General features: G+C 36.9%; 2 protein-coding genes across 2 annotated transcripts; both read left to right on the top strand.

Moving 5' to 3' along the window:
* Nucleotides 1-283: 283 nt before the first annotated feature.
* Nucleotides 284-2,938, top strand: LOC120091951 (cation/H(+) antiporter 15-like). The gene is made up of 3 exons (XM_039050125.1): nt 284-544; nt 636-1,628; nt 1,723-2,938. The coding sequence occupies exons 1-3, from the start codon at nt 284-286 to the stop codon at nt 2,887-2,889; spliced, it is 2,421 nt and encodes an 806-aa protein (XP_038906053.1). The 3' UTR covers nt 2,890-2,938.
* A 6,805-nt stretch (nt 2,939-9,743) lies between these two features.
* On the top strand, nt 9,744-10,603 carry LOC120077649. The gene is made up of 3 exons (XM_039031607.1): nt 9,744-9,893; nt 10,003-10,131; nt 10,217-10,603. The coding sequence occupies exons 1-3, from the start codon at nt 9,744-9,746 to the stop codon at nt 10,601-10,603; spliced, it is 666 nt and encodes a 221-aa protein (XP_038887535.1).
* The last annotated feature ends 13,803 nt before the right edge of the window (nt 10,604-24,406 follow it).

The following is a 24,406-nucleotide window of genomic DNA, read 5'->3' as shown; positions in this document are numbered from 1 at the left end:
TTGTTACTGAATAGATATCTTTAAAGAAAGAAAAGAAAAGAAATAGCCAAATTGGTGAGGGTGTATGGTTAATGGTTATGAAAGCCAGATAAGAATTCAAGTTGAATTTCTTCCAAATTTGAACTGGCTGTTTTTTTTTCTTTTCAAAATATTGTTCTTCATGGGGTTGCCGCTTTTCCCATTAAGCATCTTAAAAAATGGCTTCCATTACATAATTCTTCCATACCCATCTTCCCTTTTGATCTCTTGAAGCGATTTTCAATCACAATAGCTTTCTCTGAAAATGAGTTCGATTGTGTTGGAACCAAACGAAATTGCTGCCTACATCGATGGTGGAATTGGCCATGATCCCACTAAGAACTTCACCACAATTTGTACATTTGCGAATCATATTCATTACACCAGCATTTTCACTGGAGCAGACCCTTTGGAGTTCTCAATTCCTCTTCTTTTCTTGCAGCTTGGAATTTGTTCGGGAACTATCATCTTGTTTTCTCAGCTTCTTAAGCCCCTCGGCCAACCCCTCATTGTCTCTCAAATTTTGGTATTTTTTTCTATTTTGCCCTTGATTTGGTTAATCGTTGAAAATAAGCACAAAATGTATTCTTATTAGTTGTGACTGTTGTTTTTACCAGGGCGGTTTAGTTCTAGGTTCTTCTGGTCTAAGCCACATGGAGAAATTTAAAGAGAAGATTTTTCCTCTGAGAGGATTCATTTGTCTTGATGTGGTTTCTGCGCTTGGGTATATTTTTTACTACTTTCTGATTGGTGTGCAAACAGATATCTCGATTATAAAGAAAATTGACATGAAAGCATTTGGTATTGGGTCTTGTTCTACCATTTTGGCTATGATTCTCGTCACCATTTACTCCATGTCCTTGGCTAGTATTGTTGAAATAAAAAAACTCCAATACATTTTTGAGCTTGGTAGATTAGAGACATTTATCAACTTTCCCATGGTTGCTTCCCTTGTTTACGAGCTTCATTTGATAAACTCTGAGTTTGGGAGAATTTCGTTGTCAACATCCATGGCTTCTACACTTCTCAGCACATGTCTTACATTGCTAGGAAATATATTGTCTCCACATGGTGAGACCAGACATCAGGTCTTATTAGAAATTTTTTCGATGGTGGTGCTTATACTTGTCATCATTTTTTCTATTCGACTTGCCACACTATGGATGGTAAAGAGGAATTCCATCGGACAACCACTGAAGGAATGTTTTGTGACTACATTGCTTTTAGGGGCGTTGGCGGTTGCCTTCTGCTGTCAGGCCTTTGGTTTGCGAATCTATTTTGCTTCTTTTTTTCTTGGATTTATAATACCTTCAGGGCCTCCTATTGGATCAACATTGGTGGACAGACTTGATTTCATCACCTCTTGGATTTTCATGCCTGTATTCTTTGCTAGAATAGGCCTTGCTGTCAATATCTACACTACTAAACTCATTAATTTCTTATGCACAGCATTCATTGTATTTGTTTGTGCATTGGGGAAGTTTTTAGGTGCCTTTACCATCTCAATGTACTATAAGCTTCCAATGAGAGATGCCATATCGCTTGGCCTCATCTTGAATAGTCAAGGAGCTTTCGAGCTTATTACATTTAAAAAAAAGGCAAGAGAGAAGGTAGAAACATGTTTTTCTTATACCATCACTATCTTATTGTGTCTTATCATTTCTAAAAAGAAAAACACAACAGTTTTTCTCTAAATTCATGTAGGTGATAAATGAAGACGCATTTGTAGTTGCTTGCATATGCATGCTGGTTATTGTTGCAATCATCACTCCGATTGTAAGATATCTACTTCATCCTTCAAGAAGATATATAGTTCACAAGAGAAGAACAGTGATGCACTCAAAACCAGAGTTTGATCTTTGTGTATTAGTTTGCATTCATGACCAAGAAGATGTTCCAAGTGCCATCAACCTACTCGATGCATTGAATCCAACGAGACGAAGCCACCTTGTTGTGTACATGCTTCATCTTGTCGAGCTTCTTGGTCGTGCTCAACCGAAACTCATACACCACAAACTTACGAAAGTTAGGACTTCAAAGTCATGCTCTTCCGAGCCCATTGTTAATGCCTTCAAATACTTTGGAGATAGGAACAGTGAAATTGTTGTAATTAATCCCTTCACTGCGATATCACCTTCTGCAACTATGCATGATGATGTTTGTTCGCTTGCATTGGACAAAATGACTTCCTTAATTATTGTTCCTTTTCACAAGAGATTTCATTCCAATGGTAAGATGTCATCGTCCAAATATAAAATAAAAATGGTTAACCATAATATCCTTAACAATGCACCATGCTCCGTCGTCCTTGTTGTTGAACGTGGATTTTTAAAGGTCTCAAAGTCTATTGAAAGCAATTTGTACTCTTTTCAAGTAGCTGTAGTCTTCATAGGTGGACCAGACGACCGTGAGGCAATGTTCATTGGGGCAAGAATGGCTGGGCATACCAATATAAACTTGACAATGATTCGACTGTTGGAGAGTGAGAATGTCCCAAGCGATGACGTTAAAGAAAGGATGCTCGACGATGAGGCAGTGGTTGAGTTTCGAAAAATTATAGCAGGCAACTATAGAGTGAGGTACATAGAAGAGGTGGTGAAGGATGGCACTGGAACAATCTGTATACTACGTTCAATGGGGAGTAATTTTGATCTCGTAATGGTCGGAAGACAACATAGCCCACGTTCGGCGTTGGTTCAAGGCTTGGTGCTCTGGAATGAACACACTGAACTTGGGGCAATCGGAGAGGTATTGGCCTCTTCAGATTTCATGGGCAATGCCATGGTCTTGGTTGTACAACAACACACAAGAGTGGCGAATGAAGGCCAAGAGAATTCTCAAAAAACTATTTTCATGGATAGTAATGAGTAGAAGATTATGCAGAAGAGGTGGCAATCCAAAGCAAGATATAAGAGTTGCGATTCCCCACCCCTCATTTACTAACATTTTTTTTTAAAAAAATTTCAAGTTAGAGAGATTAATTTTGATCCCTCTTTTTCTCTTTCTTGTCTTTTTCTTTCAGCTTCTCAAAAGAGCGTAAATTCTCCACTCATTCTATATCCACATGTTAAGAACATTATCTTTATTCTTTTGTTGTTCAATCTGACTTTCAGTGATGAGCTTTGAATAATTTTGTATTTTTGTTCTTTATTTTTTATTTTTTCTGTACAATTAAGGTCGATGGCATAAATAACAATCAAATTTAAAATAATAACATATGTAGCACAATCATAAAACAATTGCATATAAAGCACAAAAATGGGCTCATATACTATAAAAGACTAGAAAGCTCAATGATTTTCGGTCAGCCACCAAATGAAAATCCAAAATTCCCAATTTTCTCGCACTACTTCTTCCCATTTTTCTCAAATTAAAATCTATCACTGATAGCAGCTATCAGTGATAACTATTAATAACTGTTCTTAGTAGTCATCATTGATAGCTGCTATCAGTCGCTATCACTAATAGATTTTCATAAATTGGAATCAATCTTAAAGTATTAACACTTAAGACTATTAGTAGCTATCAATTACTTCTATAACTCAACTTTGAAAAAAAACCAAGAAGCTATTTAATGGTTATCACTTAAAAGCTATTACTTGCTATCATGATGGACTTCTATTAATACTATCAACTTTAATTAGCTATTAATGGTCATCAACTAAGTTGATGAGATTTAAACAACAATCTCCACATATACTTCATCTTGTATTGGTTTCTATGTTTATGATGATGATTGACTATGAATCTTCGATTATCAATGGTTATCAATGACTATTAACAACAGACTTTCTATTAGTGATTATCAACTTTGAAACGAAACTATCAATTTTGAAAGATTAACACTTAAAGCTATAATATATAGAAGTCTATAAGGGACTATCATTAATATCTATCTAAGTCATATTATCAATATCACTAATATCTGCCTAAGTTATATCTTCGATATCATCAATATATGAATATCACCCAAGTTCTATCACTGATTTCACTCGTATCATGGTTATCAGTGATAACTTCTATCTCTGATAACATGCTATTAGTGATAACTTCCATCATTCCTTTTGTACCATCAAATAACTGAAGGAATTGAATCCCACAGTGGAAGCGAGTTACTTTACTTCGATTTTATTAAACTACAACACAAAAAATGAGAAATGTATATCAATATGTAGTAAGTTAAGCATGAAATTAGACGGAAGAAGAAACTTACCTTCGAAGAACACTTTTTCAAATCTTCTAAAGGTCTTCACTTTTCTCTAAAACCAATCTCTCACGTAAATGGATGCCTCCAAAATGTCTTCTCTGCTATTCTTTTGACAAGGATCGGTTTGTGGAAACCTCCTTATGAAAAAGAAAAAGGGGATTTTGTGCTATGAAGAAGAATTTTACAGAGAAAACTTTTTTCTCTATTGAAACTTGAGAGAGAGAGATAAATTTGATGCATTAGTTTTTCTTTACAAAAAATAACATTTTTAAGAGAAAAACTTCCCACATTCTTTCAATAAATGAAACCACCCACTTCCATTTAATTAAATTGAACAATTTTAATTAAATTACTTAATTATTAATTATTATAATTAATAATTAACTTAAATTAATAAAATAATCAATTAATTTAAAAAATTAAATATCTAATATTTAATTAAATATTTGAATTTTATTAAAAAATATATCTCTTTCTCTTATAGCCTATAGTTTTTAATATGAATCTTATTCATATTAACTTATAACCTATAGTTTTATTATGAATCTAATTCATATTAGTTTAAGATGAATCTCATTCATATTAGTTATTATTTGAGTCTTATTCAAATACAATAAATCTCCTTTTATTACATATAGTTTAATTTTGAGTCTTATTTAAAATTAACTTTATCTTATAATTATCTATATACATTTTATTAGTTGTATCATATACAATTAATATTATTCACTTAATAAATTTGAACAATTCAAAATTTTTCTTTCACAACTATTGATCATTGTTTACCCGTTGTGAGCTAGCAGTGGCCTAATGGACCTACAGATTTATAAGCTCCAATGTTCCGAGGTTAACTAATTAAATTCTTTAATTAAATTAACCAACATTCATTATGTAACTCCCAAACTCTCATAGGACTCCTTTGGTTGAGAAAAGAACTTAGACTTGAAGCCTTGAAAGGGAAAAGTTTGGTTAAGTACCTAAACTATGCTTTGGAAAAAGTAAAAGTACTTAGGAAAATTTCTAAGTATGAGAGGCATAGTAGTTTGAAGTCAGAATTTTGGCTAACTACGTAAACTATGCTATGAACTCATAGCATAGTAGGAAATTTGGCTAAGTGGTCAAACTATGCTATGAACTCGCAGTATGCTCTGAACTTGAAGAAATTTCAAGGCATGAGTTGGCCTAAGTAAGTAAGGAGTTGGCTAAGTGTTGAAAAGGAACTCAACTCATAGCATAGTTGAGTATGAAACTCATAGCATAGTTGAGTAGGAAAAGTCATAGCATAGTTGGGTAAGAAAATCATAGCATAACTAAGGGAGTTTAATCCATAGCATAAACTCGTAGAATAGTTAAATAAGTTCAAAATTTTGCTAGAGTTGAACGCATGAGGGATTAGTTGGGTGCATAGAAGACCTCTAAGTAAGCCTAGTTGAACAACTTGGACACATGAAGAAGCTATCTTGGACATACGGAAGACATCTTGGAAACCATGCTGCGAACATAAGAAATTATGCTATGAGAATAAGGTACCATGCTATGAAAATAAGAAACTATGTTATGAACATGAGGAACTATGCTATGAACTTTTAGGAACTCCAAGTTGAAAGTGAAGAATTGACTAAGTACCAAAAATATGAGGAGTAGGGGATTAACCTTGGATAAGACATTTCATGTGGAACATATTATGGGAGGAGAAGGAAGACCCGAATGCATACTAGGGCAAGATTGGACATGTTGGGCGCATACTAGGGGGACTTGGACACATAGAAGAGTTGTCTTAGGATGTTTAGGGTTAAATGAACACGTAAGGAAAGAATTTGTTAAGTGTTGGAAAACCATGCATTGAACCATGCACAACCAAGTAGAAGAACTAGGGTTGGACGCATAGTCCTTGGAAGATGGATGAATAGGAAAACCTATGTTGAGAATTTGGCTAAGTGTCAGACAACATATGACATAACAAGTGATGAAACCCTAGGGACTTAAGGGTTGGGTGCATAGATGGCCATGTGGATGCATAGAAGGACTTTGTGGACTCTATTTTGGGTCTATAAAGAACAAGATGGGAGCATGAGACAATCCCTTGGGAAATAGTTACATCAAGAAAACCTAATTTGGCATAGTTGGATGCATAACCATGCTATGAACTCAAGGAAGAAAATTATGCTCTGAAAGGGAGATAAGTTGGTAGCATAGATAGGGAACCATGTGTCCAAACCTAGTGGACTTGAGTTTCTTAGGCATTAAGGATCAAGTTGATAGCATGGTGAGATATGTGGCATAACTGGAGATCTTGACTAAGTTCAAGAAAGTGGACCATGCATCCAACTGTCTTGAGGAATGCAACCATGCGGCCAACTGATTTGGAAAGACAACCATGTGCTCAATTGGTGTTAAGAAAGACTACCATGCGCCCAACTGTTGTTTGGTGGTGTCGAAAAGCCTAGTTTTATGTCTGTTGGAGTTGGTGAGCTATGTTTAGGGCCAAGAAGGTATTCTAAGGTTACTTTTTCCCTAAACATAGGATTCTAGGCTAAAAGTAATCTAATGTAGGTCTAGGATCCAAGGAAGAACCAGGAAAACAGGAAGTTTGAAAAGGGGGAAACACCTATTGGTGAACTATGAGTGATTTACTTTCAATGTTTTTATGAATCTATATACGTATATGGTATTATATATATGTGTATGGTTTTGAAAAACTTGGCATGATCGGAAAATATGTTTCATTGTGATTTTCTGATACTTTGACTGTTTTCTAGAATTGTGTGGATGCATTTCTTTGATTGAAAACTAGAACTGTACCCGAGGAAATTTGTTAACATATCTCGTGGATATCTGGCTGGGATTGTCAGCGTACCGAGTATGTCTAGCGGGATATTGTCGACATGTGCACATTCGACAGGTTATATTAGGTACTAGAACTGTTTCCTTGTATTTATGGTTGGTTGAAATAATGCAGTTATGAAGAAACATATGATCATGCCAACATCTTCTCAATTACTAGATTGGGGTGAATCATATTTTAATGTGATCTTATGATTGATTGTCTATGCAAATTTTTTCCAAATGTTTTGTCCCTACCCCCAGGTGGCAAAGAGTGGAGTTCCAAGGTGCTATTGAGGTCAAAGTTTGCCACAGTACAGTCACTCTTCCGGAATTAAGTTTGTTATTATTAGTTCTATAACCTAGGAGTTAGAGTTATCTAAAGTTAGTGCTAGTGTAAACATTATACTATTTGTAATAAAATGAGTGAAGCCAAGAGTTGTGTTATAGTTCCTTGGTTGAGAGGTTTGTAAGCAAAATAGGTTAGAGCGCATAGTAGGTATCATTAAAGGGTGGTATCTGTCGTCCTCACACATCTTTCTAGGTGAAAGAGGTAAGCTCGGAAGGGGGTGTGACACATTAACTACGGGTCACTCTACTAAAGAACTATAGCTGCACTCTTTGCACTTAGAAGATGTTGTATCCATGGATTTAACCATTACTAGTAAGTCGATCCTTCACAAGCAGTTCGTAATGAAAGTTAGGTCAAATTACCGTTTTACCCCTATAATTACCTCTAACTCTTTAAGTACCATTGAATATTGATCCCTACAATGAACAATTTGTTTATGGTCTTACCATAAACCAAGTCCTTCCTTGGCCAGTGAGAGGGCAAGTATCCTTTGTTCAAGAACCAGAATCAACACCTAGGAGAATTACTCCTCTACTTACCCTAAAGGCGGGAAGGAGTGAATTCCATCTAGTGTAACTATGTTCTTAGCTCCTTACTCGAACAAATCCCCAAAATGATAGACATTGAATTAGTGTCTCGTGCCACTCTCATCCATACAAATCAAAGGACTACCCTCATAGACAGAGTCCATAACTCACTCAGGATTGAGATCGAGTTACATGATTATCCTATGAAATATTAATCTCTTCAATTAACAGCATTACAATGAGAGATTGAGTATTTTTTGGTCCGGTCTTATGCAAACTCATTGTATAGGATACCCCCACTCATATGTCTTTACATGAACGATTTAGATCATATCGTTTGTAACATTTTACATCTGTAACAATTATAACATTTGTAACAATTAGAATGTGAGTCCTATCCATAGTGTTACCAAGATAAGGCACCCAAATATTACCATTTGGTTTGACGAATGCCCCTGCAGTAATCATGGATCTTATGAACAAGATATTTCATCCCTATTTGGACCAATTTGTAATAATCTTTATCGATGACATTTTGGTGTATTCAGGTAGTAGGGATGAACATGTGGAACATCTTAGGTTTGTGCTTCAGACGTTAAGAGAAAAGAAGTTGTATGCTAAGTTTAGTAAGTGTGATTTCTGGCTAGATCAAGTGGTATTCCTTGGACATGTTGTATCTACAACAGAAATTACAGTAGATCCCTAAAAGATAGAAGCAATCATGAACTGGGAATGACCCTCTACGGTATCTAAGGTACATAGTTTCTTGGGTTTAGCAGGTTATTATAGGTGATTTGTGGAAGGCTTTTCCAGGATAGCCCTTCCATTGACTAATCTGACCAAGAAAGATGTGAAGTTTGAATGGTCTTTTGATTGTGAGCATAAATTCCAAGAGTTAAAACGGTGATTAGTATCAACTCCATTACTTACACTTCCTACTTTAGGTAAGGAGTTTGAGATTTATTGTGATGCATTCCGATAGGGACTAGGATGTATTTTAATATACGAAGGTAGAGTGATAGCCTATGCTTCTAAACAGTTAAATAAGCATGAGTGTAATTACCCTATGCATGATTTGGAGTTAGAAGCAATAGTCCTAACTTTTAAGCTATGAAGAAATTATTTGCTTAGTGAGCGTTGCCTCATTTTCACTGATCACAAGAGTTTAAAGTATATTTTTAATCAGAAAGAGTTGAACTTGAGATAGAGAAGATGGTTAGAGTTGATCAAGGATTATGATTGTACCATTGAGTACCATCCAGGGAAAGCGAATATGGTGACAGATGCCCTAAGCATGAAAACAAGAACAACGAGAGCTACTTTCTACTCAGTATGAGGATTAGTGTTGCAAGAGTTGAGATATGTTAATGCTGATCTAGTAGTTGATCAGGTAGAAGGCTTGTTAGTTTCATTTCAGGTACGACCTACTTTAGTTAATAATATGTTACGTGAACAATTAAGAGATTTTAGTCTCTAAAAGATAGCTAAGGAGGTAGGTAAAGGTCTGAGGACTGATTATGAGTTAAGATTAGATGAAGTCTTACTCAAGGAAGGCAGGGTGTGTGTACCCAATGTCCTAGCATTGAAACAAACAATTCTGGAGGAAGCACCTAGTTCAGCTTATGTTAAGCATCCAGACAGTACGAAGATGTATAGAATGTTAAAGAAGTCATACTAGTGGCTTTGCATGAAAAGAGAAATAGCAGAGTTTATTGATAAGTGTTTGATATGTCAGTAGGTTAAACTTGAACGACAGAGGCTAGCGGGATTACTTAATCCACTTCCAGTGTCAGAGTGGAAATGGGAGCATATTACGATGGATTTCTTATTTGGCTTGCCTAGGATGCCATCAAGATATGATGGAATTTGGATAATTGTTGATAGGTTGAATAAGGCGGCTAAGTTCGTATCGATAAAGGTCACTTTTACCCTAGACAATCTGGCTAAGGTTTATGTTGACAAAATTGTGAGCCAGTTTCTGCTCTAGTGATGATAGTGTCAAATCGAGATCCGAGGTTTACTTCGAAGTTTTGGCCTAGCTTATAAAAAGCTCTGGGTACTAAGTTGTATTTCAGTATAGCTTTCCATCTACAGACAGATGGTTAGTCAGAATGGACGATTCAGACATTAGAGGACATGTTGAAGGCGTGTGTAGTGCAGTTCAAGGGAAGTTGGGATACGCACTTGTCGTTTATCGACTTTTCGTATAATAAAAACTATCATTCCAGTATCGGAATGGCTTCGTATGAGGCTTTGTCTTGAAGACCTTATAGGACACCTGTGTGTTAGAATGAGTTTGGAGAAAGGAAACTGATAGGCCCTGAACTTGTTCAGCAGACATCAAATAGTGTTAAACTAATCAGAGAAAATCTTAAGAGAGCTCGAGACAGACAAAAGAGTTATGCTGACAAGCGAAGAAGAGAATTAGAGTTTGAGATTGGTGATAAGGTATTCCTAAAGTTATCTCCATGGAAAGGAATCCTTAGATTTGGCAGGAAAGGGAAGTTGAGTCCAAGGTATATTGAATTTTATGAGATAGTGGAGCGAGTTGGGCCAACAACTTACAGGTTAGCTTTACCTCCAGAACTATCTCGCATACATGATGTTTTCCATGTATCGATGTTGAGGAAGTATGTTCCAGATCCCGCTCATGTGTTACCAGAGCAATTAGTGTAGTTAAAGGAAAATCAAACTTATGAAGAGGAACCAGAAGAAATTCTTGACAAGAAAGAACAGGTGTTAAGAAACAAGGCAATACCTTTAGTAAAGGTACTATGGAGAGATCATGGAATCGAAGAAGCCTTCTGGGAGATTGAATAGAAAATGAGGAGTAGATACCCTCAGTTATTCAATTAAAGGACTTGAAGCAAATTTCGTGGACGGAATTTATAAAGGGGGAGGTAATTGTAAAACTCGAACCTTATTTTCCCTACTTAAGTAAGTTAATTAACATGCTAATCAAAATTAAGTTTAAGTTAATAATATGTTTGTCGGTAAAAGCTTGAAGAGGAAAAAGAAGGAAAAATGTTCTAAGTGTTGAGCATTAAGGCCCTTGGGTAGTAAGGCAATGGGGCAAATTTGTAAGGAAAAAATTGGCTAATATAGTAGCCTTGCGTTGGAAGCCTTTATGTGTTGCCTAAGTATGCGAAGCCATGTTTCATTGAGGTTATTTGAGCATGTGATGAGCGTGAGGCCATGCTATGTGGCTAAGTGATGGCTGTGTGAGGTGTCGTTTGTTGAGCAAGGGCATGCATTGGTCAAGCCCATGAGAGGCTAGATGGGCAAGGATGTGTGTACAAGAGCATGGAGGCCTTAGGCATTGGAGGTTGTGCATGTGTGTTCATGCAAGATGCACGAAGCAATGCGCTGCCTAGATGAGGTATGCACTGAGACTAGACGTATGTGAGATGGCTAGATGGGTGGTGTTGACAGGCAAGTCCATGCGATGGCATTAGGCAAGGTGATGGGCAGGAAGCACCAAAGTATGCGCTGGCTGGTGGGCTATATGATTAGGTGTTGCCATGTGTTAGTAATGTAATGTTGAGCCATGCGTTGGTTTAGGGGATGGTTGAGTCTATGCGATATTTAAAGCAAAGGCCATGTCAGAGGAAGTCAGCTATTGGCACTAGACCAAGAGGTGAGTTAGATGTGTTGAGGCTATGTGCGGGTCGAAGGTTGTACGTTGATTGTGGCATGCAATGGTGAGTTGCGTTGATCAAATGGTGATTAAAAACTTAGTCATCCACTCTAGTGGTTCACTTGTCAAAATTAAGGGAATTAATCCTACTTAATGGGCTAGCTGGCATGGTAGGACTCAAGTTGAAGCATGCAATCTTCACTATAAAAGGAACATCTCAGTTCAGAAAGTCGATTTAAGCATTTTACTCATGCTAATGAAGTGATTCCAAAGCCATTCGAAAACTTGATGAGTGTAGTTGAAGTTCCAGGGATTCTGGATGGAATCTTCAAGGAATTTAAGGTGAAATCTGAAGAAAAGTACAAAAAAGTCAAGCTCTCAGATGAATCTAGGCTAGTGATGAAGGTTTGAGGTTTCCAGACAAACTAAGAGGAACTAAGAGCTTAAATTTAAGGTAAGTAATTTAAGATGTTTTTAAACAAGTTTGTAGAAGAAAATTTTTTAAGAAAAGAATTGGAAAATTAGTTATTCGAGCTCAAAGATGAATATGGATTTTTGGTTTGAATAAGCAGGCAGCTACTTAGGTTGAGGAAGAAAATAGTTGGAAGGCTGGATGGTGGCACTGTTGAAACGCGCACGCGTAGGGCAAGCCGCGTGCAACAGATGCACTGTGGGATATGTTGGGTTGTTTGATGTAAACTAAAGCCGTGAGTGCAAGAGGGCGCTGAGTGGGCACGAGGCTATGTGGCAATACGAGTGGAGCTGTGCAAGGATTTGACACCCTTACCATTATTAAGGATACTTGAGATATAGGAAGTAGCTTGGAGTGCAAGTGAAGGGGGAATTTTGCTAAGACTATGCATTAGAAAGGATGATTAAGTATAATAGTAAAATTGGCTAAGTACAAAGTAGACATGCGTTGGTGTTAGGAAGCTTGAACGCATGGGGCTTTGTGTGTGGAGCGACCAAGACTTGCAAAGGATGTGTAAGGTTGTGTTGAACCCAAGGATAAACTAGGTGTTGAAGTAGAGGCATGGATGCATGGGTTAAACTTTCTAGATGCATTGATGTGAGGCCAAGCCAGGGGATGTAAATGTGTGACATTAGAAGGTGATGATCTTTGGCTTTAGAGGTTAGGTGAACATCAATGTCTTGTTGGCTAAGTGGTGGACGCATGTTGGCAGTGCATTAGGCGTTGGCCAAACGTTGGCATGACATGTGCTGCTCATGCGTTGATGACAAGAGGCTGCATGATCGAGAAGTGAGGAAGGGCCATCGAGCAATGAGGATGGGCTAGCGCGAATAAGGACGCGTTTAGTTGCGCATGAGCATGGGCGCTGGGCGTTGAGGCATTGTGTGAGGATGATCGTATAGCTGCTTGTAGGGCTGCACGATAGCACTAGACGATAAGCGATGAACACTAGACAATGAGGGAAAATATGAGTGATTGAGGCTGGGCGTGCATGTTGTCTAGTGTGCGACGACGAGTGCAATGCGCTGGGTACTTGATGTGCACAAAGCTATGTGATGGAGCGAGGCAGCGTGCATCGAGGGATGCGACGATGGGCATGCAGTGCGCGCAAGAACTACACGATGAAGTTAAGCGATGAGCGTGACAAGGTTGTGCGATGCTCATGCGATGGCAAGGCTTAAAGGACCATGCATTGAAGGTTCTTTGCGATAGTCTATGAGGTAGCACCAATTATAAGGTTTAGCATGGGAAAGACAATGCGGTCATTTGAACTAAGCATGGAAGTTAGTTGAATGCATATGACTAGGCGAGGCATGAGAAATATGTTAGGTGCATGGAGTTGAAGGCTAAGAGTTATGGCCGAGATTGGTTATTTGCTGAAGGGCCTAATCATGCGTTAACGAGGCTAGGCCATGCGATGATGATGTGCTACGCGCTAAGACTGATTATTTGCCAAGGACACTCGAGATTAGGGATGGCATGTGGGTGCATAGGACAAGGCTAGTACGAGAGGCATGCGATAAGGGACATGCAGTAATCCTAATGAACGCATGCGCCAAAGGTAGGTTATGTAAAAGGACATGCGGCCACTAAAGGTATGCGATGATAAGGAAAAGTGGAAAGCTATGGGCTGATAAACTTATCTAGGCATATGGCAGTCAAAGGAATGTCGTAGAGATCATGCAATTTAAGGTGGGTGCATGAGAAGGCATGCAAGCTGAAGTGTTGCATTGGATGAAGATGGTGCAGAAGCTTCAAGCTGGAGGTGGCAAGGAATTGCATTGGCAGCTTGAGTAGATAACACTTATATATGCAAACTAGTAGGAAGTGTCGACACCGGGAGGAGTTGGAGTGCCTATAAATAGCGCCCAAGGTCTTCACGTCAGTTCACAACACATTCACTTCAAGAGTCACTTAAAAGAAGAGTTTGAAAGCAAGTCGGAAGAAGCTTTGCATTAATTAGAAGAGAGGTTGCGTTGATAGTGGGAATCTTTGCATTGATCAAGGCAGAGGACGTAAGGGCTGTGTAGGCTGTGCAGGCAGACAACAACACCAATGTTCAAGCAAGGAGTTCTCTCAAACTACTCGTGAAAACCATGTGATTCTTAGACCAAAATCTCTTAAATTGAGTATATTTTCTATATGAGGGCTTCTATAAGGAAATTATAAGTGAAAGGCTGTCAAAGGAAACCAAGAGGTGTTCACAGAAAAGGGATAGTCGGGCCAAGTGGAGGAAACTTAAGAGTACGAAGTCTCGAGTGGGAGTTTAAAGGCCCAATTTTAAGGTAAGCAAGCTAAGGAATTTCTAAACATATTTGTAGACGGAAGTTTATTGAGATAAGGTTTGGAATAATGAGAAATCTGAGCTTCAAAATGAATCTAAAATGAGATTTGACAGGAGGCTAGGGGAAACCAAGTGAACTTGGGAAGAGAGAGCAATCCCAACAAATCATGGTGAGTGGTTTCTTATTTAAGTCCTTTAGCATATTTTGAATTATATGCTATTGTTAAGAATGAATGCTCGTTACAATAGGGAGAGAATGTGGTCGAGATTGTCAAGGTGTCAACGAACCTAGCTCCTGAGCATAAGATAGAATCTCACGGGATGGTCAGGGGATCGAGAGGTCTAGTTCCTGAGCCTGTGGGAGAAACTTTGCATGGAATGGTCAGAGGGCCGACCGGCCTAGCTTATTAGCCCATAAGAGGAGAATCTATGTGCACATAGACATATGAGCAGTTATAAATGAGTAAATGTTTGACTATCCATCGTGTGTATAGGTAGGGTTGTGAACAATTTCATTCAAGATGGAGGTTTGTGTAGTAATATCGTATTGTGATATGTTTATATGTTTATGAGTTGAAAAAGACTTGTAAAACCGTGACCACTCACTGGGCTTAAAAGCTCACGTTTTACTCTCGTGTCTTCCTTGCAGGTAGCAGAGGAGTCCAAGTTATTGCGAGAGGTTAAGGTCTGCCACGAGTTAGATTGTTACTAGATTAAGTTTGTAGTTGGGATGGGACTATTGTTGTAAAAGTTATTTAAAAAGTGTGTAAACTAGTTTCCAAAATGAGTTACATTTTCAGTTGTTTTCTTTAAATTTTCGTTGTGAATTTATTTGTTTAAAAATGAACTACTAGAGTGGGAAATGGATGTCATGAAAGAGGTCTATCTGTTGTTTTCACGCCTTATTTTAGGTTTAGAGGTAAACTCAAGACGAAGTACTACAAGTTGGTATCAAAGTATAAGATTTTCTAGGAAAAGGATATGTTAGGATAAAGCATAGTGATACTATAATATGTCTTATGTGTGATATATTATAGGAATCATTCCTCGAAAAAGTGGTAGATTTCGCAAGCAACCATCAACAGGGACTCATGATGCTACCTCTAGAACAATGAAGGTAGACCAGGGCAGATATAATCATCCACAGGCAAGAGCTGAGGGAGACGAGAAACTGTTAGGAAAATTTGCTCAGTACTTAGTAGAAGGTTTAGGAGGAAGGTTAGTGGACCCAGAAAAGTGTTTTGGTATTGAACGGTTGAAGGCATTAGGGGCCACAAACTTTGAAGGAACCACAAACTCAGCTGATGCGGAGGCTTGGTTCATGATAGTAGAAAAATGTTTCAGGGTGATGCGATGCCCAGATGATAGAATGGTAACATTAGCTACCTTTTTATTTCAAAGGAAAGTTGAAAACTGGTGGCGTATGTTTGAAAGTAGAAGAAGAATATGGGATGAACTTACCTGGGAAGAATTTGATAAAGTCTTCCATGAACAATTCTATGCCCAGACGTTTCGCGACGCAAAGCAAAATGATTTTCTGGATCTCGTACAAGGCTTATTACTGGTAGTCGAGTATGAGCAGAAATATACGGAGCTTAGTAGATATGTCGCCAATATAATTGTGAGTGAGGATAAAAGATGTAGAAGGTTTGAGAGGGGGCTGCAATCTGAGATGCGCACACTCATAACCGCTAGTGCTGACAGATGGGAATTCTCTAAATTAGTATAAGCAGCAATGCAGATGGAGACTAGCCTGGAAGAGTCTATGAAAGTGAAACTCGAGGAATGAAAGTAAAGAAGCCAGAAAGTTTCCTTATGGGTTTCGAATAAGAAAATAACTAAGATCAACTCTGAAAAAAAAAAAAGACGAAGGTGGAACCTACACAGTTGGAGATGCACACTCAGTATCCAAAGAATCCATAGCAAGTGTTACCCAGAAACCATGGTGCCCAAAATGTAGGAGGTATCACTTTGGACGATGTTGGTGGGGGGGGGGGGGGGGGGGGAAAGGGAGGCAAATGTATGCTATAGTTGCGGAGAGTTGGTCATTACAAAAAAAAAAAATGCCCTCAAATGGGAATAGATGATAAGGAAAAAGGGAAGACCCCGGAAACGTAGAGATATGAGTCTATGTTATTTTTTTTTTTTTTTTTTGTAAAATACTTAGTTGAAATTGTATTTAAATTACTTTTTTGTACATATGTTTGTTTACAATATGATGGATAAAGTATTTTTGACAATCTATGTTTGTTTGCTGAAATAATTGCTAACTAACAAATGGGGTCAAGGGAAGAAGGAAATCCTTTTTTGTACAAGGTGTGAAAAATACCATCTAGAAGAATGCTTAAAGGAAACAAATAAATGCTATGTTTGCAAACAAACAGGGCATCAGGGGAAACAATGCTCGAAATTCCTTCATTTCCTCAGACATCAGAAAATAACACCCAAAAATGATCAAGAGGGAAGGGAAGGTTTATGCCTTAAAGACGAACAACCAGGGCATCACTGCAAAGAGTGCCCAACAAATAGTTCTACCAGTGGTTCAGGAGGATCAAGTCAAGCGTGGAAAGACTACTAGTATTAGGATAATAATCGGATGGGTGCTTGTAAATAAAGTTTTGTTCAATAAAATGTAACCTGTAAATCCTTAAAGTAATAAAAAAAGCAATAATTTTAAGCAATAATCTAATTTTGAGGACAAAAGTTTCTAAGGAGGGAGGAATTGTGACACCCTCACCATTATTAAGGATACTTAAGATATAGGAAGTAGTTTGGAGTGCAAGTGAAGGGGGAATTTTGCTAAGATTATGCGTTGGAAATGATGATTAAGTATAATAGTAAAATTAGCTAAGTACAAACTAGACATGAGTTGGTGTTAGGAAGCTTGAACACATGGGGCTTTGTGTGTGGAGTGGCCAAGACTTGCAAAGGATGTGCAAGGTTGTGTTGAACCCAAGGATAAACTAAGTGTTGAAGTGGAGGTATGGATGCATGGGTTAAACTTCCTAGATGCATTGATGTGAGGCCAAGCCATGGGATGTAAATGTGTGACATTAGGAGGCGATGGTCTTTGGCTTTAGAGGTTAGGCGAACATCAATATCTTGTTGGCTAAGTGGTGGATGCATATTAGCCGTGTGTTAGGCACTGACCAAGCGTTGGCATGACAAGGGCTACTCATGCGTTGGGATGACAAGAGGCTGCGTGATCGAGCAGCGAGGAAGGGCCATCGACCAGTTGAGTCAGGTGCGAGCAAGGACGCATTCAGTTTTGCGCGAGCGTGGGTAGTGGGCATTAGGGTGTTGCACGAGGACGATCGCTTAGGGCTGCTTGTAGGGCTGTATGATAGCGCTCGACGATAAGCAATGATTTCTAGATGATAAGTGCAAAGCTGAACGATTGAGGCTAGGCGTGCGTAGTCCAGTGTGCGACGATGAGTGCAAGGCATTGGGTACTCGATGCGCGCTAGAGCTATGCGATGGAGTGAGGTAGCGTGCATTGAGAGATGCAACGATGGGCATGCGGTGCATGTAAGAACTACACGATGAAGTTAGGCGATGGGTGCTAAAGCTATGCGATGAATGTGACAAGGTTGTGCAATGCTCATGTGATGGCAAGACTTGAAAAACCATGCATTGAAGGTGTTTTGCGATAGTCTATGAGGTATGTGCCAATCATAAGGCTGGGCATGGGAAGAAGAATGTAGTCATTTAGACTAAGCATGGGCCTTGGGAAGCTAGTTGAACATATATGACTAGGCGAGGCATGAAAAACATGTTGAGTGCATGAAGTTGTTGGCTAAGAGTTATGGCTGAGATTGGTTATGCGCTGAAGGGCCTAAACATGCATTAACGAGGCTTGGCCATGCGATGATGATGTGCTACGCGTTATGGCCGAGATTGGTTATGTGATGATAAGGAAAAGTGGAGAGCTATGGATTGATAAACTTATCCGGACATGTGGTGGTCCAAGGAATGTCGTAGATATCATGCAATTTAAGGTGGGCGCATAGAAGGCATGCAAGCTGAACGTTTTTCTTTGAATGAAGATGGTGCAGACCTTCAAGCTGAAGGTGGCAAGGAATTGCATTGGCAGCTTGAGTAGAGAACACTTGTGCATGCAAACTAGCAAGAAGTGTCGACATCGGGAGGAGTTTGAGTGCCTATAAATAACGGCTGAGGTCTTCACTTCAGTTCACAACACATTCACTTCAAGATTCACTTAAAAGAAGAGTTTGAAAGCAAGTCGGAAGAAGCTTTGCATTAATTAGAAGAGAGGTTGCGTTGATAGTGGGAATCTTTGCGTTGATCAAGGCAGAGGATGTAAGGGCTGTGTGGGCTGTGCAGGCAGACAACAACACCAATGTTCAAGCAAGGAGTTCTCTCAAACTACTCGTGAAAACCATGTGATTCTTAGACCAAAATCTCTTAAATTGAGTATATTTTCTATATGAGGGCTTCTATAAGGAAATTATAAGTGAAAGGCTGTCAAAGGAAACCAAGAGGTGTCACAGAAAAGGGATAGTCGCGGGCCAAGTGGAGGAAACTTAAGAGTACGAAGTCTCGAGTGGGAGTTTTAAAGGCCCAATTTTAAGGTAAGCAAGCTAAGGAATTTTCTAAACATATTTGTAGACGGAAGTTTATTGAGATAAGGTTTGGAATAATGAGAAATCTGAGCTTCAAAATGAATCTAAAATGAGATTTGACAGGAGGCTAGGGGAAACCAAGTGAACTTGGGAAGAGAAAGCAATCCCAACAAATCATGGTGAGTGGTTTCTTATTTAAGTCCTTTAGCATATTTTGAATTATATGCTATTGTTAAGAATGAATGCTCGTTACAATAGGGAGAGAATGTGGTCGAGATTGTCAAGGTGTCAACGAACCTAGCTCCTGAGCATAAGATAGAATCTCACGGGATGGTCAGGGATCGAGAGGTCTAGTTCCTGAGCCTGTGGGAGAAACTTTGCATGGAATGGTCAGAGGGCGACCGGCCTAGCTTATTAGCCCATAAGAGGAGAATCTATGTGCACATAGACATATGAGCAGTTATAAATGAGTAAATGTTTGACTATCCATCGTGTGTATAGGTAGGGTTGTGAACAATTTCATTCAAGATGGAGGTTGTGTAGTAATATCGTATTGTGATATGTTTATATGTTTATGAGTTGAAAAGACTTGTAAAACCGTGACCACTCACTGGGTCTTAAAAGCTCACATTTTACTCTCGTGTCTTCCTTGCAGGTAGCAGAGGAGTCCAAGTTGTTGCGAGAGGTCAAGGTCTGCCACGAGATTGTTACTAGATTAAGTTTGTATTGGGATGGGACTACTGTTGTAAAAGTTTTTTAAAAAGTGTGTAAGCTAGTTTCCAAAATGAGTTACATTTTCAGTTGTTTTCTTTAAATTTTCGTTGTGAATTTATTTGTTTAAAAATGAACTAGTAGAGTGGGCAATAAATGTCATGAAAGAGTGGCATTTGTTGTCTTCACGCCTCGTGGGTTTCGAGGTAAACTCGGGAGGGGGTGTGACAGAGGAGCTACGAAATGTGCTGGGTGTAAGGTAGTGCTGGATCATGCATTGGCGCGCGACTGGACAAGCGCATATGGCATGCGATGGGAACATGAGTTATCTGGTTGGCCGCATAGCTAAAGATTAGTTATTCAAAATTTACTTAAGTGTTGGACGCATAAGAAGGTATGTGTTGAAAGGGAAATTGATGTTTTAAGCTGAATTTTATGTTCATTTAGGTGAGTTAGTCTCACAAGAAGATTCAAGGCACTAGCTAAGCATGTTATTCATTTCCACATGGTTAACGACAATAGGAAGGGCTTATCAACCCTTGGAAGAATGCCAAGGCTATGAGTGACAAAATTGATGTTTTCACCAAATGTTTTAGTAACACATGATTTACTTAAATGTTTGAGCTCATGCTTGCTTATGTTAAACGAATATTTAAGATGATTTCCAAGCAAACTATATTTCTTGAAGCCATTAACGCATGTTAAGTTTAAAGAAGTTTATAAAGCATGACCCAAGTATTTCTATACTTATTTTACAAGAAGCATGAGTTGGAAGTTAATGCTTAATAGAAAAGATGTTTAAGCATATGATTTATGATGCTATGCTTTCAAAGTATGATTTACTTCAAATATAAGTGTTGTGATGATTATTAGAACCCAATATTGAAGGACAATGAGAAGATATCTGAGTAGTAATACCTAAGGTATGACGATACTTAGTTATAACCGTGTGTACGTAGGTAGAATTGACGTTGGTTGTGTTGAGAATACTCCACACCAACTAAGGTTTGTGTTGAGAGATTGAGCAAAAGGGTTCTCTCTCAATTAAAATTATGTTAAGTTATGTTTTAAGCTATTTTATGTTTGAAAGTTTTAAATATGAGTTTGTTTGGCTGTTTTCCAGTTTTAAAGCATGATGTTTATGATTTATTAGTCACTCACTGGCTAGTAGCTCACTCGTTTTAAATAGTTTCTTCCTCAGGTAGTGATCAATTCCCCAAAGATTAGTTGCACTACTGCTCTGCCACTCAAAGACTCCCGTTTTTAGAAAAGTTTAGGTGTCTACTTGTAAATGCTTGTACATATGTGTTGAACATGTTAGGGACATGAGTTAGGTGTCTAGACCCATTGAACGTTTGTTAACAATGTAATTATGTTGTATGCTTAACCTTGGTTGAGTTATCTAAGATTAAGTTTCTTAAACTGTAGTTATATTCCAGGGTTTTTCAAAGAGGTTAGGATAATAGTTAGATAGTAAGTGTCACAAAAGAGTTGGTAACTACTGTCGTCACATTCTCTTCTAGATTAAGAGGATAATCTGGGAGGAGATGTAACATTTGGTGCTTTTTAACATCCTTAGTTTCAGTCTTTGCATCACTATTATCTCATAAAGTGTTATATTCTAATTCATATTTGAAACAACTTTCAGATTTTTAAGGATATGCTATGGAAATTATTGCTTCCCAAGCAAAATAATTTCCTAATAGACCAAGTACACCAACCAGGATACATCTAAACATGAATTTCATTAAATCCCTATAAGATCTAGTGTATTTTGTCAAAGATCAAATCTTAAACTCCACATACAAAAATATCTCATTATCCATAGATATTTTTAGAAAATTTTAATTTTAATACTTAGTGGTCATACCATTGATTTAACCAATATAACTAACTAAATTGTAAATTAAATGTTAATTTAGTCTTATTTATTAATTATGTCATACTTAAAGAAGATAATTAATCATATATCCTCAACACTTGAGGTGTCTTAAGACACTTTTACTTAGACTTTATCAACTTCACTTTAGAATGATATACTAACATTTAACAAACAATTTTTGTAAATGTAAGATGCTTGATACAAGTTTAACATTATGTCCTTAAAAACCCTATTTGGACATCTAATATACAATACCATTTCAAATCATTCCTTTGATATTGGATAGGTAGTCAAACTTTTATATTGAAATTTTACTTCATTCACAATGAATAATAAGACATCAATATTAAATATGAAAAATTGTCCACTTAGCCTTTATTAATAATTTTCTTATCAGTACATTATTATTTATTCAAAGTCATAGGTTATGATACTTTTATCAAATTCTTTATATTCAAAGATTCAAATTATGTAATTCATTTCTCAAGTGGGCATGTACAATTCTGCAAACCTTTTGTAATCCATTCTTTGAAATTTTCTTAATTTGTGTAGATGCATTGAACTTCTCTTCATAAAAGAATTAATTCATTTTTTTACATATCTCACATGCAACAATGAATCAAATAATGCATAAAGACTCTATTAAAGCAACAAGTGAGAAAACTGACTTAGAGTCTAATTTTTCTCACCAGTTGTGACAATGGTTCTCACTCTTTGTCAAGAATCTTACTTTGAAGATTTGTATCTTCATATTCTACACTTTTAAGTCTATTTTATAGATCAATTCATATCGTATGGGTTTTACCCCATCAAGAAAATCCACAAATTCAATTGAGATGAAGTACACTGACTTTATCTTATGATTCATGACTTTGATATATTGTATTTTTGTCAATACCCTTCAATTCTTGTCATCTAATATGACAATTTTGACTTCCATTAAATCATTGTAAAGGTTCAATTATTTCATAACTCTCCCATTACCTTTGAGGTTAATAAGTTTGCATCTTGTCATCTAACATGACAATATTGATTTTAGGTAAGTCTTTGTAAAGGTTAAGTCATCTCATAACTTTCTCACTACAACGAAGATTTATCTAGTTGAAAATTAAAATTCATTTGACTCTCAAATGTAATTAAATGGTTAACAACACTTGTTAACAATCAAGTGGTCATACTTGGAATCAGTTTATCAATACTATTTAACCTTTTTACAAGTTTGTAGCCTTTTGTTAGTCATTCTTAATAAAATAACATTTGTCACACAAATATATTATTTTATTTGAAATTGAACAAAAGACCATTTTGTAACTCTTGAAGAAAAACCTAAATTTAGGCATATCTTTGAACATTTATGTACTTATTTGGTTTGTTTATATACAAGTATATTAAAATACCCAAATCCTGAAATGTCGTAAACCAGTTTTACAACACTTCTATAATCCAAAATTGTTTCTCAAATAGTTTCGGAAGAAATAGTGTTCAAAATATAATCTCTATTGCATGTCCTAAGCAGAGCTTGGCAATAGTGTGTAACTTTTAATTGATGTGACTATGTCTAACAAAGTACTCATGATTTATTTGACCAAGTCTAACAAAGTCAAATATCTCCTATTACTAATTTCGCCCAAAATTGTATCTAATTCTTGAGTTAGGATCTAATCCTATCTTTTTCAATTAGACACAGTATATAGACTCCTGTACAAACTATTATGATCTGATCATAATATCTTGATAGAAATATCTAATTGATTTAAACTTTAGTCTAATTTATTTTAAATATTTCAAAGAGAATGAGACTTAAATTGCATTAGATGAAGATACTTATACACAAAACATTCATCAACCATATTGCTGACAAATTTATGATGTTAAGATGACTCTTACGGTCTTCAAACCACCCAGGTTAGAATGTAAGCTTAACAAGTTCTTCGGTCATGTATCTTTATCTAATAAAGTCCAATGACTCTCTGCATGAAAGACAATATCTTTACACAAGTAAAGTAGCTTAACTCTAACTTTTTGAGAATTACCTGTAATAGTCATTAAAATGGATTATAATCAACTTTAAATGCAAAAAAAAAAAAAAAAAAAAAGAAGAAGGTATCTTTAAGGAGAAAATAATTTTTGTTTTCGTTTTGGATTCATAAATCCTCAATCTCTCAGTATAGTAGTTAGACGCGTTAACTTTTAACACACAAATTGTACTTATTTAAGGCTGAACATATTTTCAAACAACTTTTGAAAATATGCTTTATTACTAAAACCATTCATACTCTATGAATTATGTAGTAATAAAATAAGGAGACATTAAATTTCTCATATTAAAAACACCAATTTCAGCATGTATAAGTAATGTCTTCCACTATTTAAATTGAGATGAGCTTCCTCGTGCCAACTTGTAGAAGCTGTTCTACATAATTAAGTATTTTCCAATAAATACAATTTAATTATATTGAAGAAAAATTTTGATAATGAATTCATATCCATCTATCTTGGTGCAAATCTTTATTCTCCATCAAGAACTCTAATTGGTGCAAAATAGGTGTCGGTAATTCTATCCTACCCAAGCAAATGAAATTTATAAAGAAACTAAAAGCTAACTAAAATGAAGATAAAGGTAAATTGTAAACAAACTTACTATTTTTGTTAGAAGAGAGTTGATAGAAAAAAAATTCTTGGGAATTCTTGTTACTAAGTTTAATCCGATCATTGTTCTTAAACCATTTCTTGAAAACTCAATATCCCATAATCCAATAAAGAGAAACCCTAAAAGACTCATATAGCTAATTAATATGAATCACATCAATAAGACCTAATCTAAGTAAAAAACACTTCCATATAGCATTTATCATGTTCTTTTCTTAGGTTGCTTTAAAGACATGGGCTATCATGATTATGACATTCAAG

This window comes from Benincasa hispida, chromosome 1 (genome assembly GCF_009727055.1).
Source record: "Benincasa hispida cultivar B227 chromosome 1, ASM972705v1, whole genome shotgun sequence".
In the NCBI taxonomy this organism is placed as follows: domain Eukaryota; kingdom Viridiplantae; phylum Streptophyta; class Magnoliopsida; order Cucurbitales; family Cucurbitaceae; genus Benincasa; species Benincasa hispida.
The sequence above is the reverse complement of the archived record's forward strand: the minus strand, read 5'-3'. Positions and strand labels throughout refer to the sequence as shown.